This window comes from Sinocyclocheilus anshuiensis, unplaced genomic scaffold, assembly GCF_001515605.1.
Source record: "Sinocyclocheilus anshuiensis isolate Anshui unplaced genomic scaffold, SAMN03320099.WGS_v1.1 scaffold44, whole genome shotgun sequence".
NCBI classification, from domain to species: Eukaryota; Metazoa; Chordata; class Actinopteri; order Cypriniformes; family Cyprinidae; genus Sinocyclocheilus; species Sinocyclocheilus anshuiensis.
In genome coordinates this window covers 607,916-625,579 of record NW_015555746.1, presented here as the reverse complement: position 1 = coordinate 625,579, position 17,664 = coordinate 607,916, and the positions used below count along the sequence as shown (strand labels likewise).

The 17,664-nt window shown below is 36.8% G+C and overlaps 2 protein-coding genes across 6 annotated transcripts in view; both read right to left on the bottom strand.

The window, feature by feature from the left end:
• Window positions 1–517: 517 nt before the first annotated feature.
• LOC107673594 (uncharacterized) lies at window positions 518–9,634 on the bottom strand. The gene is made up of 10 exons (XM_016467235.1): window positions 9,629–9,634; window positions 2,838–8,448; window positions 2,664–2,734; window positions 2,473–2,582; window positions 2,263–2,385; window positions 1,331–1,412; window positions 1,137–1,251; window positions 941–1,039; window positions 772–848; window positions 518–664 (listed from the first exon to the last, which is right to left on the bottom strand). Exons 2-10 carry the CDS (start codon window positions 8,421–8,423, stop codon window positions 580–582), a joined length of 6,348 nt encoding a protein of 2,115 aa, XP_016322721.1. The 5' UTR covers window positions 8,424–8,448; window positions 9,629–9,634; the 3' UTR covers window positions 518–579.
• Window positions 9,635–11,472: 1,838 nt separating this feature from the next.
• Window positions 11,473–17,664, bottom strand: part of LOC107673487 (serine/arginine-rich splicing factor 3) — an 8,783-nt gene continuing 2,591 nt past the window's right edge. The window contains exons 1-7 of one of the 5 annotated variants that reach the window (XM_016467084.1): window positions 15,148–15,304; window positions 14,612–14,657; window positions 14,268–14,478; window positions 13,419–13,553; window positions 12,258–12,296; window positions 12,007–12,093; window positions 11,551–11,923 (exon numbers count right to left, since the gene is read on the bottom strand). In XM_016467084.1, the coding sequence (XP_016322570.1) occupies window positions 11,896–11,923; window positions 12,007–12,093; window positions 12,258–12,296; window positions 13,419–13,553; window positions 14,268–14,478; window positions 14,612–14,618 (507 nt within the window). In that variant the 5' untranslated portion in view covers window positions 14,619–14,657; window positions 15,148–15,304 and the 3' untranslated portion in view covers window positions 11,551–11,895. Of the gene's footprint in view, window positions 11,924–12,006; window positions 12,094–12,257; window positions 12,319–12,674; window positions 13,069–13,418; window positions 13,554–14,267; window positions 14,479–14,611; window positions 14,658–15,009; window positions 15,033–15,147; window positions 15,305–17,664 lie in introns of those variants that run through there. The other 4 variants (XM_016467085.1, XM_016467082.1, XR_001632402.1 and 1 more) reach the window with 4 other exon arrangements.

Sequence of the window (17,664 nt, the reverse complement as noted above, 5' to 3'; positions counted from 1 at the left end):
CCCTAATATACACAACTGATAAGAAAAAACTAAGAAGAAACATAGTTATTTCAACAAAAAACACATCAAATTTGAAATGTAACGCAGGGAATTCTGGGAATGTCAATTTACGGTTATTCGCTGTAAATTATACGGTCTGTTTCACTTCCAAAAACGGTATACTATGTTACATGTAATGTCCAATACAGTTTTTCACCGTATATAGTAGGGGAATTTACCGTTAACCATTTAACAGGTTTTTACTGTAGCATTTTTACAGTCTTTTACCGTTAAATTCACGGTAATTTTTTACAGTGTAGTTTCGTTTTTTAATCTGGCCAGCGGTTATGAAAACATGAATGATCATTTCTTTTAATGCGGTGTGCTGTCGCCTTTTCTATGTAAAAATCTGTCAAATCATGTAATGTGAATGTCGTACAGTCTTGCTCGAGACTAAAAAAATGAGTTGAAAGCATACCAAGCCGCGGAAGAGACACTGTTTCTCAAGCGCTTTCCGCAAGCGCGATTCGATACAGAGTGAAACACGGACAAATGCGTTTCATTCATTCGTTCATAACCACTCATACCCCACTCCACCAGTCAACAGCAACCAGATTTCTTCTGTGGTGGTTCTCTTCTCAATGTTGTGTGTTTCTCCTTCTGTGACTTGCACTGCACTAACATCCTAGTAGCAACAAGAAATGAGACTTTATGCATGGACAGAAAACACACATATACTGTATCTAACAAATAATAATTGGTGTGATGGGTTTTGTTAGTTTTGAGTCTTACTCTGCAAGACTTCTCATGGATTCTGACACATTCACCCCAGTTGCAGCACTGCACTCCATGAAATGTATGTTATACTCCTAATGAAGGGAAAATACAACCAAACTTTTAGTAGAACTAAACTTAAGCAAAACAATTAGACAGTGCTTTTGGGGTCACAATGAACTCTTACTCTGGCCAGATCTGCCCCTTCCTGAACCTGGACTTCACGCTTTACAGAATCATTTTTGTTTCCAAGCAACATCATGATGACATCATCAGGGGCCCTTTGCTGTGTAACATGGTCATAATACAATTTAGGGAAGGGGATGTTACCATATATTTTGACTAAAATATAATGAAAATGAAGAAATGAAAACATAAGCTACCCGAGCTTGAGAGATCCAATCTCGTACAGAAATAAAACTCTTTGAACATGTGACTTCATACATGAGCAGAAGCCCATCAGCCTTGTGGAACACTTGTGTGGTGATGCTATGAAACCTTATAAAGATTTTTTGGGTTAAATTACACACCAACAAACATCTTTTCCATCGTGTATTATTTTGTTCTGAGGTCTTACCTCTCTTGACCTGCTGTGTCCCATATTTGCAGTCTAACAGTTCTGTCAGGCAGCACAACAGTCTGTATACAGGTGTCAACACCTAGGTGCAAAAGAGTAATTACTATCTATAACACGCAAGTTTTTAAATATATAATATAAAATTTAACATGATATAGCTTTTTAAAAAACAAGTTATTACATACTGGTAAAAAATGTATAGCCTGAATCTGGTAAAAAATGTATAGTCTGAATGCACTGTGAGTCGCTTTGGATAAAAGCATCTGCTAAATGCATAAATTATTATTATTATTAATTAAATTATAAATGCACACATTTATACACTTGGAACTGATCATTATAATTAGTCTGTCTGTTGCTTTATTTTTTCTTTCTAAAAATAATTTCTATATAGTAAATATGTATCTTAACACTTTTTACACTATTATTCTAAGTTTGAGGTCAATAATTTTTTTAAATAAATTAATTTTAAGAAATTAATATTTTAATATTTTTATCTTTGAATATTTAAAGATGCATTAAATCGGTCAAAAGTAATAGTAAATACATTAATAAAGTTACAAAAAATCCTGAAAAAAAAATATTAAGCAGCACAACTGTTTTCAATATATATAATAATAAGAAATGTTTTTTGAGAATTAAATCAGCATATTAGAATAATTTCTAAAGGATCATGTGACACTCAAGACTGGAGTAATGACTTTGCCATCACAGGAAAAATTACATTTTAAATAAAGCATAGTAAACTAGAAAACAATTATTTGAAATTGTAATAATATTTTACAATATTACTTTTAATACTGTGCAGTACTTTTGATCAGAGCATAAGTGACTTTTCTCATAAACATAAAAAAAATCTTGCTGACCCAAATTTTTGAATGATAGTGTATAGCTGCTTTAGCGTACAAGACTGCCTCCATCGCAACACTCACCAATAGTGGAGCGGTAATCCTCAGTGAACTGGTCTTCATGGAAGCGTCTTATGAAGGAAGTCTTTCCCACACAGCTGTTTCCCACCATGACAACATTAAACTGAACTACTTCAGTATCTGAAACTATATGACAGAGTTTGTGTTTAGATGAGTATTAGATATTAAACTTTAAGGTACAATTACATGACGTTATTTTATCACTTTACTCACTCCTGTTCTTTAAATTTACTGTCTGCTTAGCTCCAGTGCTATCATGTTTTATGATTTGGTCCAAAGAAACGAGACCAGCACCAGTGCCTTTTGGAGCAGCTTCTTCATTTCTGGAGAAGAAAAAAAGAAAAAAGTTAATTATTTTCTTATAACAAAGACATAAAGAACTCTTATATAGCTCTGTGTCATACTTGGCTTCCATGTTCCTTTGCTCAGAAGCTGGTTGATTCTCTGGTTGTAAGGTGAGGCACGGATCACAAACCTTAACAAAACAAACATTTGTTAGTGATTTAAAGTAAATACAATTTCCATTAAAAGCTGAAGTACAAAATATAAGGAAATTTTCTAAACAAAGAGATACACACCGCTAAGTCATCACTGTGCAGCTTGTCCTTGACCTCAGAGCTGTCTGATTTATGATCTCCATCTTCTAAATCATTCCCAAAATCAGAATCAGCCAACCTACCAAGGCCTTGTTTGCCCTTATTAGCACGTCTGGACCCAAACTTCCTTTTAGTTGATGGAGACGTCTTTTCTTGGCTAACAGGGTTAGTGCTCTCTTCTAGCTGATTGCTACTTGTGTGTGCACTAGAGACATCGAGATACTCTTTATTCAGTTTGTTTTCAGTAATATTATGCACTACAGACACCTCAACTCTTTCAAGGTCCTTCTTTTCTTGCTTATTTGTCTTTGAGTTCTCATCTATCTCCCCATCCTCTTTGTCTTCATCCTCCCTTTCTGCTTTGAACTGCTGTCTGAGATTTTTGTGAGTTGAACCCATTTTTCTTCTTCGTCCTCCTGGTGAGTTGGGTTCACTGTGAGCCGATGGCATTGGCTGAAGAGATTTGATTTCTGAGTTTTCTGGCATATTGAGATCAGGAGCATTGGCTAAGCCATCTGGGTTTGGCTCTTTGACGATTAATTCCCAATCCCAACTTAATGAACTTTGAGACGTCTTATTTAATGCTCTCTCTATCTCACTGAGAAGTGAATCCTCTGGCTGATTGGAGTAGTCGTGAGTTGTCTGTTGTCTTACATCTTCTCTTACTAAGCTCATTTCAGAGTCCTGAGACATTTGCACATTTGTGTCTTCAATTTCTGTGTCCTCATATCCATCTCTTTTTCCTCGTATACCTCCTTCTCTGAGATTCTTCTGAGTCGAGCCCATCTTTCTTCTCTTCTCAATGGTAACAGTCTCTGACTGTGGATGTTTGGTAACATCAGCATTTTCTAATTGATTGTCACATATTTGAAGGGTATTTTCATGTGTTTCAGGTACTGTTGGTCTAAAACTGTGAAGATTATCATTTTCAACTTTTAAATCAGTTACACTAGCTAACATTTCTGAATTAAGATCTGTGGTACTGACTGAAGACACATCCTTGGACTGACTGATGCTTAATGCTTCTTCTAAATCATTCTCTGCTTTCTTAGTTTCTCTATCCTCTGCCACACCAAGTACATCTTCATTATCGGCCATATTTTTCCCATGCATTGCTCGGGGATTTCTCCGGGTTGTGCCCATCTTTCGCCTCTTTTCTTGGGTGGCAGGTATTTTTCGAGAGTTGTTTTCATGAACAACATCATCTTGAGTGGCTCTTAGTTCTTGTGTAGGAATAACCTCGTGTGTGTTTTCAGTTTGTGCAGGCTCTGACACAATCTGATGAACATCTTCGTGACTAATTGTCAAGACCAATTTGTCCTTTGTCCCCTCCTTGAGATTAATTGCCTCACTCAGACTATTACTGTCATTTCCAGTATTGTCCATCCCCTTTTCCTCACTCACCTCAGATAGGTCATGAATATTCGGAGAAACTTCCGTCAATCCATTTTCTGGTTCAAGGAGCATGTTTGAAGAAGCCACTGGATGAGAACATTCAAATGGGAAGTTTTGTTCAACGTCTTCATCAAATTCAGTTTTTCTTGCACTAGTTTCAAAATGTGGTTCTGTATCCTGTTCTTGTATCATTCCTTCACTATTTCCATCCATCTTTTTGGATTCTGCTATTCTTCCCTGCCCTTTGTTCCCTCTGAGCATCTTACGTGTCGACCCCATTTTTCGTTTTTGAACAACCGGATTCAAGTTTGGTTGATCTTCTCTGTGAGACTCTTTAGGAATGACACTTTGTTTAGGATCTAAGTATGTGTCGACATCTCCCAATGGAAGGTCTGAAACCATTTCAGCAGCAACATTTGAAGAACATTCAGATTCTATCAATAGTTCTGGATTTATGGTAGAGTTTGGATCATTTTGTTTTGAGTTTTCTGCCTGCACATCTGATTTACAAACAATATCCTGAATGTCATGGTCTTCTTTATCAGCAGATGAACTGAACAGTTGCTGATGTACAGGAGATCCTGTAATGGCTTCTTCAAGTGTTAATTTCTCCTCTGACTCTGTGGTCTCATCATCAACTGTTGTATTTTCAGTTTCTCCCTCTTTCTCTTCTTCAACCTCCTTGTCATTTACCATCCTCTTACCTCTCTTCCGAGTTGACCCAATTTTTCTCTTCTGCATAGACTTTTTGGAGACTGGATTCATTTCAACCACCTCTGTTGGAGGAACATCATTAGATGACACATGAATTTGGGTTTCTTCCATAAGAAGGGCATCAGACATTACCATATCAGAAAGACTATTACTGTCTCTCACAATATCTGCAGTTCTTTCTAGGAACTCTACTAAATATGAGCCAGAATCTTCCTGTGATGGACCAGTTTGTGTTTGAGATGCATCTGATCTTTGCTCTAGTTCCAAATCATCACATAGCACCTGCACTGACATGTCCAGTGTCTTCGTGGTCTTTCTCTCCTCATCTTCAACATCTCTTACATTCATAATTTCTTGTGTCACATTCTGATCAACCACGTTATCCCAGTTTTGAATTTCTGAGTGTGTTTCTGTGTCTTCCTCTTCTGACACTCCTTCACTATCTCCATTATTTTCCTTGGATTCTACTCTCACTTTTCTTTGTCCTTTGTTCCCTCTAAGAAGTCTACGAGTTGAGCCCATTTTTCGCTTATGCACATTAAGGTTCAATTTTGTGTGTACCTCCACTCCATGAAGATCTTCAGGAATGATGTTGGGAACACTTTGTTTGGAAATGATGTCTGTTTTTCCTGAAATTTCATTCTCAGCATTTTCAGATACCAATGTTTCCAGTTTTGCATCAGTGGAAGTGTCATTCTGAACAATATCTGACTCTGTAGTCATATTACTGTCCACTATAACTGCATCTCCAATAAACTCAACGTTTCTGTCTAAAGCACTAGCTGCACAGATGTTCTCTCCTGTTGCTTTTCCTTCAAATGCTGGCGAGTAAATTGTTTTGTTTTCTGAGTGTGATTCTGTGTCTCCCTCTGCTGGCACTATATCAACATCTCCAGTATTTTCCTGGGACTCTGCATGGATTTTTGTGAAAGTTTGTGATTCTGAAATGTCACAGATACTCACTGCAGTATATCTGGATTCATCTGGACTGGGTTTATCCTCCAAATTGAAGATTTCTTTTTCATCATGACCTTTTCTTAGTCCTTTATTCCCTTTGAGAGGTCTACGAGTTGAGCCCATTTTTCTCTTCTGAATAACTGGACTTGATTTTGAGTGTGTCTCTTCTCTGTGAGAATCTGCAGGAATGATGCTGATGTCACTTTGTTCAGGAATTGTGTTTGTTTCTCCTGAAACTTCTCTCTCAGCATTTTTAGATACTTTCAATGCTTCCATGTGTGCATCAGGAGAAGTTTGAAAAAAATCTGACTCAGTAGTCATATTACTCTCTACTGTAACTGTATCTCCAATAACTTCAACTTCTCTGATTAATGCCACACTAACGTCTTGGATGTTCTCTTCTGTTCCATCTGCTTCACTGGTTGCTAAGTCAAATGTTTTGTTCTGTGAGTCAATTTCTAATTGTAAGTCTTTGTCATCCTCTGCTGCCACTCTTTCAGCATCTCCAATATTTTCTTGAGACTCTACATGAATATTTGTGAGGGTTTGTGATTCTGTGATGTGACAGATACTTATTGCTGTGGATTCCTTAGACACTAAATCTGAAGTACATGATGACTGCAGGAGAGTGGATTCAGACCCTTTAACAGGATCAACATCATTCTTCTCACATATTTCCATCTCCTGCTTTTTAGCTCCATCTTTTAAACTTTGTAATGTAGATTCATCTGGACTGGGTTCATTCTCCAAACAAATTGTTTCTTTCTCTGCATTGCTCATACCTTCACTGTCAAGTGTCTCATTTTCATCATGATGTTCTATTTCTTTTCTTTGTCCTTTGTTCCCTCTGAGAGGTCTACGTGTTGAGCACATTTTTCGCTTGTGAACAATTAGACTTGATATTGAGTGTACCTCCTCTCCATGAGAATATTCAGGAATGATGTTGATGTCACTTTGCTCAGGAAATTTGTCTGTCTCTCTTGATCCTTCAGTGACATCCTCTTGCACAAGAAGCACAGAATCCATCACAGCAGAAACACTCACAGTATTTTTAGATAATTTCAATGCTTCCAGTTTTGCATCATTTAAAGTGTCACTCTGAAGCAAATCTGACTCTATAGTCATATTACTGTCCACTATAACCGTATCTACAGTAAACTCATCTTCTCTGACTAAAACACTAGCTTCACAGATGATATCTTCTGTTCTTTCTGCTTCAGATGTTAACTCAATCATTTTGTTTTCTGGTTGAATTTCTGATTGTGAACTTCTGAGTTCTAAATCTTCACTATCAGGATTTTCAGATACTTTCAACGTTTCCATGTTTGCATCAGAAATTTGATGAAAATCTGATTCAGTAGTCATATTACTGCCCACGGTATCTCCAATAACTTCAACTTCTCTGACTTCAACTTCTCCTTCAAATGCTGTTGAGTCAAACGTTTTGTTTTCTGAGTGTGATTCTGTGTCTCCCTCTGCTGGCACTATTTCAACATCTCCAGTATTTTCCTGGGACCCTGCATAGATTTTTGTGAAAGTTTGTGATTCTGAAATGTCACAGATACTCACTGCAGTATATCTGGATTCATCTGGACTGGGTTTATCCTCCAAATTGAAGATTTCTTTTTCATCATGACCTTTTCTTAGTCCTTTATTCCCTTTGAGAGGTCTACGAGTTGAGCCCATTTTTCTCTTCTGAATAACTGGACTTGATTTTGTGTGTGCCTCCTCTTCATGAGAATCTTCAGGAACGATGTTGATGTCACTTTGCTTGAGAATTGTTTCTCCTGAAACTTCTTGCTCAGCATTTTCAGATACTTCCAATGCTTCCATGTGTGCATCAGGAGTCATATTACTCTCCACTGTATTTCCAATAACTTTATTTTCTCTGACTAAAACACTAGCACCATTGATATTCTCTTCTGTTCCATCTGCTTCACTGTTTGTTGAGTCAAATGTTTTGTTCTGTGCTTCAACTTCTAAATGTAGGTCTGCATCTCCCACATCTAATGTCAGGACTGGTGCTGCATCCATCTCCTTAATTCCGTCTGTTCCTTCACTTCTCTCATTGCCTCTATCAAAAGCTACATTCTCTGATTCTACACTGAAAAGTATTTCTTCCTTTTCACGTTTCTCATTCACATTTTCATGCAAGTCATAGTCTTCTTTATCAGGAGATTGCATAAACAGTTGTTGTTGTGCGTGAGATCCTGTATCTGTTGCTGAGTCTTCAAAACTAAACATTTCCTCTGACTTTGAGGTCACATCATTAACTGCAGTATTCTCAGTCTCTTTTTTGTCTTTTCTAACCTCCTCATTTTCTAGCATCTTCCCAGCATCATCGTGTGTTTGACTGTGTGTTAGAGATATATTTGATGAATAATGCTCTTGTCCTTTATATAGCTCCTTATTTTCAGTTGAAACATCACACGGTTTCTTGTGTGAAATCCAAATGGTCTCTGTGCTTGTTTCTCCGTCTTTTTCATGATCTCTTACATCCATTATTATTTGTGTTACATTGTGATCTCTTACATCACCCTGGTCTGTCATTTCAAATGCATATTCTGATTCAGATCCTCTTTCAACACTCATATTCTCATTTTCTCTCGTTGCTAAAATGTGGGGATCTTCAACTTCTTCCGTAATAGACACTAAATTAGTCAGACTATCACATGTTACTGAAGCAACATCACAAACATTATTTTCTTGTTTCATTTCTATATGAATCTCTTGCCTTTCTTCAACAGCATCCCTCATCTCATGTGGTAAATTGGTCGTTGTGGGTTCAGCATGGCTAATGTTAGACATAGGCATATCAAAACTTCTACTCCCTCCCACTATATGTTGAACCATAGAACAATCATAGTTATTATTTAGAGTAGCTATGTCATGTTGGCTTAATGAAGATTCTTGATCATGCAACACAAGTTCCTCTAATTGTGGTTCCTCTTTCTGCTTTAGAACCTCCTTCTTGGATTCTGTGTTCACATCTCTAAAGTCGTAAGATGGGTTTGTATCTTTTCTTATATCAGACACATGTTGGCTGTTATCACTTAAATGACTTCCTGCTTCTTTTAAAACTTTGTTTAGAACATCTAAATCCTCAGTGTGTGAACCAAACTTAAAATCCAATGCCTCGTTCAGTAATGGAGTCCCATGGTGGCTAGATGTTTCAGGTAGGGGCTTTTCTGAATCAACAAGGGGAAAAGCAACTGATTGGTTCATAGTTTCAGTTCCAGCCGAAACATCAGGCTCTTTCAGCTCAGCTCTATCGGCCAATAGAGACTGACTTAAAAGCAAAGCTGATTCTGTGTGGGACGATGGATCAACTCTTGCCACATCATCCCATGTTTGTGCCATCTCTTCTGACATTTTCAACTTTGCTTCGCCCATGACTTTTGCTTTCCTTTCATTCTCTGTCATGTTTCGTGAATGTTCTTGCACACCTACATTTTCACTGTTTTGCCCTCTGAGAGGTCTGCGGGTTGAGCCCATCCTTCTTTTTTGTCCAGAGGTACTGGCTATTTGGGTTTCTTGGTGACTAAGTGTCTTTGGTTCATTAAACATGACTGAATCCTCCCGCAACAAATCACATTCAGCTACTGTGACAGGAATAGAATGGACAGATGGCCCCATTGCCTCGTCTATAGGCATATCTCTTACTACCTCATGTGAATGAGAGGTTATTTCTTTATGGTGGATTGTACCTTTTCCTTTATTTTCTGAAACTGCAAACATAGGAGTTGTTCCAGACTCCTTTCCAAAACCAGAACTTTTGGTCTGAAGGGATAAATCAGAAGGAAAACTTGATTGTTCTTCTTCTGTTAGAGAAGCATGTTGTTCCTTAGTGGTTGATGTGTTTGGTTGAGTTACATATTCTTCATCTAACTCTTCAGTGGTCCTCACGTCATCAAGTTTTCTCTCACCTTTAAACCTACCAGTACTCTTGCGAGTTGAACCCATTTTTCTTTCAGTCTCCATTAGTGAATCCTTGTGACCCCTTGCATGTGGAGGACATTCTAACGCAGATGTTTGTTGTTCAATGCTTGAGCTTGGTGGATGATCAAACTGGGTTGCATGGTAATCACTGGTGGTGTGAAATTCACCTCGCCCATCCTCAGACTCTAGAGTCTGCTGAAACCCATCATCATCATCATCATCTTTCTCAATATTTCTGTTAAGACCTTTAGGACCTCGTCGTGATGAACCAAGCCTCTGGTTCTTCTTGGATTTTCTGCCTGACATGGCTGTTCATGTTCATATGATGAGACAAATAATGGGGATAAGTCATTTCTAAACATCTTTGACACTTAGGAACATGATTAAAAAGGAAACTAGAGAGCATTAGTGATGCAACATTTATATGACTCATACTAACTGTCACGCATGTGCTCTCAAATCATCGATTCCACTTGTGATGATACATAATGACAGTGAAAATCAGATCACCCTAGCAAGCTGTTTTATATAGGCTACTAATATACTAGATAGATATAAGGTCAAGAGGTTTTATATATATATATATATATATATATATATATATATATATATATATAATGACCAGTCTTAAAGGGAAAAAAAATAGATGACTAACTTGTAAGACTCTAAACCTTTAATGCAACCGGCCTCTGAACACAATGTGAAAACAAGACATCTAAACAACATGACTTAAGTAATCCAATGTTAATATAAATAATCTGAGGATAAAACCCACATCATTTGCATGTAAAACTTTACATTTCCAAATGCAAAATGACAGAGCGTAAATGTAAGACGTGCCCCCTACAACTTATGACAGTAGGAAAGTACCATGATAAACTGATGTTACCTTCCGGTGCCCCTTTCAGGGATCCTTCCACTTCGCAGTATTGGGTGTTTTAGCAGAGCACAAAGCACAACAGTTTTAGGTGCCTATGTGTCTCTTCTAAAGGAGGCTGAGCTCATTTAGCTTCCTTTTCGCTGCTACCCTCAACTTCCTGTGTTGGTGACACAAATTGCACCGTAAGTAAAGTGTGAATTTGAAGTACATATTTCATGAAGAGAGCTGCTAATTGTTCTTGCTGTGTGAACGACATATGCAATTTTTTTTTATCTTTCCAATGTTGTGATAGCACAGTCTAAGCGCATGTTTGAACCATGAGTAAAATTCATTTTTTCTTTTTGAGTTTACAGTATCATACATTCGCATTTCTCAAACACGCCCAAAACAGCACAGCCCTCTGCTCGCCCTTTAATGCACATTTTAAAGCTTACTAATGCAACCCAATATGATATAATTTAAAACACAAAATACTATATGATAGACAAATGAACCAAAATAGGTTAATAGTAAGCATTTTATTTATTACTTTGAAATGCCTTTCTTCAAAAAAGCCGTTACAATAAGGTTTAACATTTGTTAACACATCATGAACGACTGTTGCAGCATTATAGCTTAGTTAATTCAACTTGAAATAATGCATTAGTACATGAAAATATTATCTACATCAAAATTGCTAGTTTATGATACCTAATATCAATACATACGAGAATGAATTGAACCTTACAGTAAAAGGGTTACCAAACTTTTTAATGCAAGTAACATGAACAACTAATCAGTGTGAAATGTAGAGAAAAGTCATACAGTGAATTCATAAGGAACTTCTTTTAATGGAAGTACAAACAAAAAAGTATACAAAATCGGTTTCAAATGACCATCTAACTCAGACATGAGTTATTCCAATCAGAACTTTTTTATTGCCCAAAGAGCATAAAATTACAATCAGGAATTTAGGCAGGATGAAATCATTGCTACCCATTAAGCACAGATATCTTAAGTAAAAAAGGATACTCAGAACACTATGGAGAAGATACGATTTAAAAAACTTTGGGGGCAAAAAACAAAAAAAAAACATCATGGTTTCCAATCATCCTAGTCTGTTGAGGAGGAGCACACAGACATGCTTTCTCTGACAAGGCTGGCCTTGAACATTTCTCACTTCCGACCATTGGAACGTGAACGACTGAAAAGAAATGACAAATTCCATGAGCATAACTAAATACTCCAGCTGTGCCATTACACAACTACTCACAAGTGTAAACCTACCTGCGTGATCTCGAGAAAGACCTTGAAGGTTTATGGTTTCTATCGCGGGACAAAGACCTCTCTCTTCTCCTCTCTCTGGAAAGGGACCTTTAAAAGCCAAGTAAACACGTATAAATATGTTATAGCTACCTCATTACTAAGGAGCTCTAAGATATGAGGCAGATATGAGGCAAAGTTACAGTTTATATTCATAAGAACAACGGAGTTGACATTAGTTGCAGAAGGGTTATAAAAACATTTAAGCAACTCACCTGCTCCGACTACGACTAAAGCTCCGCCTCCTAGGAGACCTATATGCAGATGCAAGAAATACTGACAAGTCAGGGGTCAATATGGCCAAAATAATATTCATGATGCATGAAGCGTCATGAAATAGTCATTGTTTTGGAGTAGATACCAATTGGCCTTCAATGAAGGTCTTATGAAGCCCAATATGGGTCAAACAATTTTCAAAACAAGTGCCTGTTCCAGATTCATTTGCCAAACCTTTGTGCATAGATCAAAAAAAGTTTCAGTATGAAAATTACTGAAGGGATGTAAATGTATCGTTTTGAAAAAAAAAAAAGGTCGTCTTATACTTATTAACATCATGAAAAAGGTTATATCTCAAAACCACCAAATAAACAAAATTCAATGCCATTAAGCGGGAGGAAAAGGCATTAACTTACTATTTTGTTTTCAACAAGCTAGTTATGATGCAGTTAAGCTGAGTGCTGGTCAGGAGGGCGTAATTTGCGGGGAGATTTTGCCAGATGTTAAACAGCTATACAGTAGGTGGCTGAAGATGTCAGTTAGATGAGGGCTGCTGAGGATATGTTGTCATGTAGACATTTGGGGAGGGGCATAAGACCCGTTGATTGGTTGTAAGTGTGGCGTGGCTGGTTTTGCCGATCAGGTTAACGTTGGAGGAGGTGAAGGAGCCTGAGGCACAAGCTCAGGAACCAAAGGGCTGGTGGCCATGCTTGGATCATGTGAGCTGATTGGTGTACGCTGGTCACATGATGCTGAAAGAGGGCTAGTTGACTGACTCAGAGGTAGATGAGTAGAGGCTTGGTGATGTCTCTGAAAGGGGGGGTGGGGTGGTCAGCTTCATTAATATAAATAGAAAAATGACATAAAACCCAAACAATGAGAAGATTCTTTGGAAATCCTTAAATACAATTCAAGTTAATGAATATCTCTGAGCAAAAACTCAATGCACTCATTGTTGGGTTAACCGATCCGAAGGCTGAAAACTGATCAGTGCAAGGAGAGCATGGGGAAGGTTTCGAACAGCTTGGCTGAATTTATGAAAAGATGCTGGTTTTGTCAGTCTCCACACCTAGGCTCATCACTCTGCCCAAAACTAAGCTGGTGGTGAAAGGGTTTTTAAGACATCTAGTCTCGTTTGAGAGCAGAAAAAGAAACCATACCGGCGTCTAGGGGGTGGGCTGCGGCGTCTATAATCATCACGTGGGCGTCGATTCCAAGAAGGGGGTGGTCCTCGATACCTTGAGCGTTTTTCACCACTGGACATTTCAACTTGCACTCGACAACCACACAGTGTTCTGAAACAGACAAACATGGGGTTATGAGAATAGTTTACAGAAAGCGTATGTCACATTTCTAGAGCATACAGTACAACCACAAAGTAAACAAATTAACAAACAGCTCTTGCTGTTGATGACACTGTTTTAAATGGCATATAAAACTGTTATTTTAATATAATTTATAAACTATTATAGCTTTTGAATACTTTGAATTACATTTTTATTTTTTGTTTTCATTATAATTTGCTACATTTTTATGTGTTTTTGCCATTAATTAGTTTTTGATTATAATGTCTATATAATGTTTTTTTTTTAATTTAATATTTTAACTAAATGAACATGAGAAATGTTGCCTTAGCAATTAGCTGAAATAAGTTGAAGTTTCTTTATATTTCATTGTATTTAAGTTCCTTTTTCATTTTATTTCAAGTAATATTATCATTGTTCTGTATTATTAGGTGTTGTATGCCTATCCCACCTCTTCTAGGACACTAAAATGGATAAAAAAAAAATGGATAGCTGAAATAAAATGTTTGTTTTTTTATTATTATTTAGATTAAACAATTTACAATCTTAGTTTACAATAATAACCCTTATACAACTATGTGCATTTTTGGATAGTTTCCATCAAAACCACAAGATGCAATTCTGCAAACCTTTGCTTAATCAGGATAATCTAATCTACAGGACAATAGCTGTTCCAGAGGACTACATTTAAACAGATGTTCTTACCTTCCATCAAGCTCCCTCACAGCATCGGTTGCATCTCTGGGGTCCTCAAACTCCACAAAAGCAAAGCCGGGAGGATTTCTTGCCACCCATACGCTCCTCAGGGGACCATAATAGCCAAATGCTCTCTCCAACTCAGTTTTATTACCACTGTTGCCCAAATTGCCAACATAGACCTTACAATCTAGCGGGCAGTCCCGGCTTAGGGAAGGGTCTGTAGGGGAAAAAACAGTTTAGTTTCAAGTATTATCATCACTCTGTATTTCCTATGTCTATCCCAACTCTTTTAGCAGACTAGAATGGATCATAGCTGGAATGGATGTTAAAAGAATGGAATAAAGACTCACCTCCCATATCTTCACCAATCCCAAACTCAGCTGCACACCTAAAAAGCTGCAAGAAATTAAACATAAGCACAGAGACTATGAATATGCAATTAAACTGGACGATAGAAGCCTATCTTGTCAGTCGAGTTATGTTTAAAAGCTGCAATACGTAACGTTAACGATCAAAACTGTTACTAAAGAGGCTGAAAATTGACTTTGGAAACAATGAAAACACTAGCATGCGACACTGAATTACTCAAAGGATTTATAACACACATTGAAAGCAGCTTTATAGGAAAAATACAAAAAATAAAAACGACAGTAAAACTATTTTTAACATTTAAAGTCTAATTAAACGTAATACGAACAGATTTGTTACACACTAAATGTATGTAATGTTACCAAGCTAACAGGCTAACCCGAGTCTTTACAGGCCTACACAAGTCAACCACACAAGAACAGACATATCAAACTGATTTAAATAAGCAAATTCGACTCCATTATAAGCTACATGCACATTATATAGTTATCAAATAATGTATGTTTATTTTTCTTACCGGTAAATCTGCTTTGTTTGCGTTAGCGAAATCAAAAAGGCGCCACTGCAGCTAAACAATGGGCCACTCGCGAGCAAATCTAAATGTAAAGCACTTCCGGTTATCATCAACAACACGGACGTCGAAAGAAAAGCTCTCACGCCTAAAAATATCGGAAGGGCGCTACATTTCTGCTCTGAAACACACCTAAGACAACGATATTTAAAGGCTGCAAATATTTTAATAGTTCACATCTCAATGTCTAAAGGATGAAATTTGACAAATAGGTTCAGCAGTTATAAATAACGCACCTTACCTTTTCGTTCCTTGTTTAATGAATGAACGTTCCCTTCTATCTCAGGTCTACTTCGTAGAATACTTAACATTGTTATCATTAGTTGTTAACATTAACAAATTAATTATATATTTGTATATCATAACATAACATAGGCTATATAGCTATGTAGGCTATAGGCCTACTACTTAGTATTTGTATATTTTTGTGGATTATTTTACATGTACAATGTATTTGATCAAAACCATCACAAATTATTTTGGAAACGCTAAAAAATAGAATAAAATACAACTACATCATTTAAAAAAAAAAAAAGTAAATTATTATTGTTATTTTGTATGTTACTTTTGGTGATGTAATATGTGCAACAAATATTATAACGTCTTTGATTAGCAAAATAAGGGGTCATAGAGGTGACAGAGCTTCAGCAACTCATTTAGGCTAAATCTTGGGGGCAATAGTTCAGCCCTTGTTTTGGATTAAGCAAACATCGGTGTTATGTAACACTCCTTGTATTCAAATAAAGATCATTACGCTGACTGGTTTTATTTTTGTCTGACTGGGCAGGTCAGTATGCTTACATCTTCATCACCCGTATCATACTCCAACTCTTCTGGGGATTTGTCTTTTGTATTCATTGTTGTTTTCTTATGTAATGTCTAAACAAAAAGAGCATCCCTTCGAGAAACCAATATATATTTTCCTCATTCTTATGTTTCATGTGTAGGCTATTTGTATGCAAGACAATGTGAATTTGTGTTACCACACATGGCACAGAGTGTTTTTTTCCGCCCAGATTAGTACTGCACATTCTGTTCTGTTTTGCTTCCTGATGACTGGTTAGCCTCCCATGAACCCGCCCTCTCACTCTCCATAAAAGCAAGATATACATACGCTCTGAAGCACACACACATACACACACTTTTTGTGGTTTGTGTGGCATTATCAACATTTTGATAAGTTACTTAGACTCACACACAATGAAATGAAACTGATACTAAATTACATGGACTTAATGGAAAGTATATTTTAATACAATTACTGCAACGTTCATACATCAATTAGATGATATTATACATTTTAGTGGCACTCAAACAAGACAAGATATAATCATAAGAACTTTACTTTCTAATATCTGTTAAATGTTATCCTTCTGAAGTTTGAAATGCAAACATACATTGTAGATGATAAATCAGGTTAGCTTTTATAAATCTTTGTGAAAACATTTAAACAGATTTAAGATTACATTTCAAAAATCTCGCATTGACTTACATTGATAGACCGTTCACAATTTTGACTGAATTGGGATTTATCTCATCTGATTTGCTTATATACATATTGTATTTAGCCTATAGTGCAAAACAGCAAGTGTCTTGGTTCCTGGAAGTATTTTTCCCATTAAAAGTGATGTAAGAGATTGTTTAGCATGCTGCAAATGTCCCTACTACCTGACAGATCACTGAAAAAGGTGTCCTGAGATGTCCTCTGTAAAAAGTTTTAAAAAAACAACATGACCGTCTAAAGCTATTGCTTATCCAGTCAGATGACTTTGAGGTGCTTTCTGCCAGACAGTTATTTGGTTTGGGTTTTCTGACATATCTTTGGAAGATAGGTTTTTTTTAGATGGAGGTTGCAATCTATCTTTGGAATAGCATACTTACACTACGGGTCAAAATTTTGTAATTATTAAGATTTTCATGTTTTGAAATACATCTCTTATGCTCACCAAGTCTGCATTTATTTTTATAAAAAATATAGTAAAACAGTAATATTGTGAATGTTTTTTTTTTGTATTTAAAACAACTGTTTTCCATTTTATTTTATTTTAACTGAATTTTTAGCAGCTATTACTTCAGTCTTCAGTGTCAGATGATTTAAAATATATTAAAACAGAAACCAGTTCTTTTAAATTGTAATAATATTTCACAATAATACTGTTTTACTGTATTTTTGATCAAATAAATGCAGCTTTGCTATGCATAAGAAACGTCTCAGGTTACTTTTGTAACCATGGTTCCCTGAGTAGGGAACGAGACACTGCGTCCTCTAGGGGTCGCTATGGGGAACGCCTCGTCGTGACCCGTGTCTGAAGCATACATTGAAAAAACACTAACTCGTTGGCCGGCGACAGCCATGACGTCACTACCGGTGCGACTATAGTATAAATAGGCGCCGGGAGCACACATCATTCACTTCTTCGTCTGAAGCTTGCGTCCGCAGCATGGCAAGAAACCTAGAGGATG

Bases quoted from the DNA above. Each gene is read 5' to 3' on its own strand.
- LOC107673594 (XM_016467235.1), bottom strand. From the start codon at position 8,423: ATGGATGTAAGAGATCATGAAAAAGACGGAGAAACAAGCACAGAGACC. The intron at 1,252-1,330 runs GTAAGACCTCAG...AATCTTTATAAG, and splicing joins GACACAGCAGGTCAAGAGAG to GTTTCATAGCATCACCACAC. The intron at 849-940 runs GTAAGAGTTCAT...TCCCTTCATTAG, and splicing joins AAGGGGCAGATCTGGCCAGA to GAGTATAACATACATTTCAT.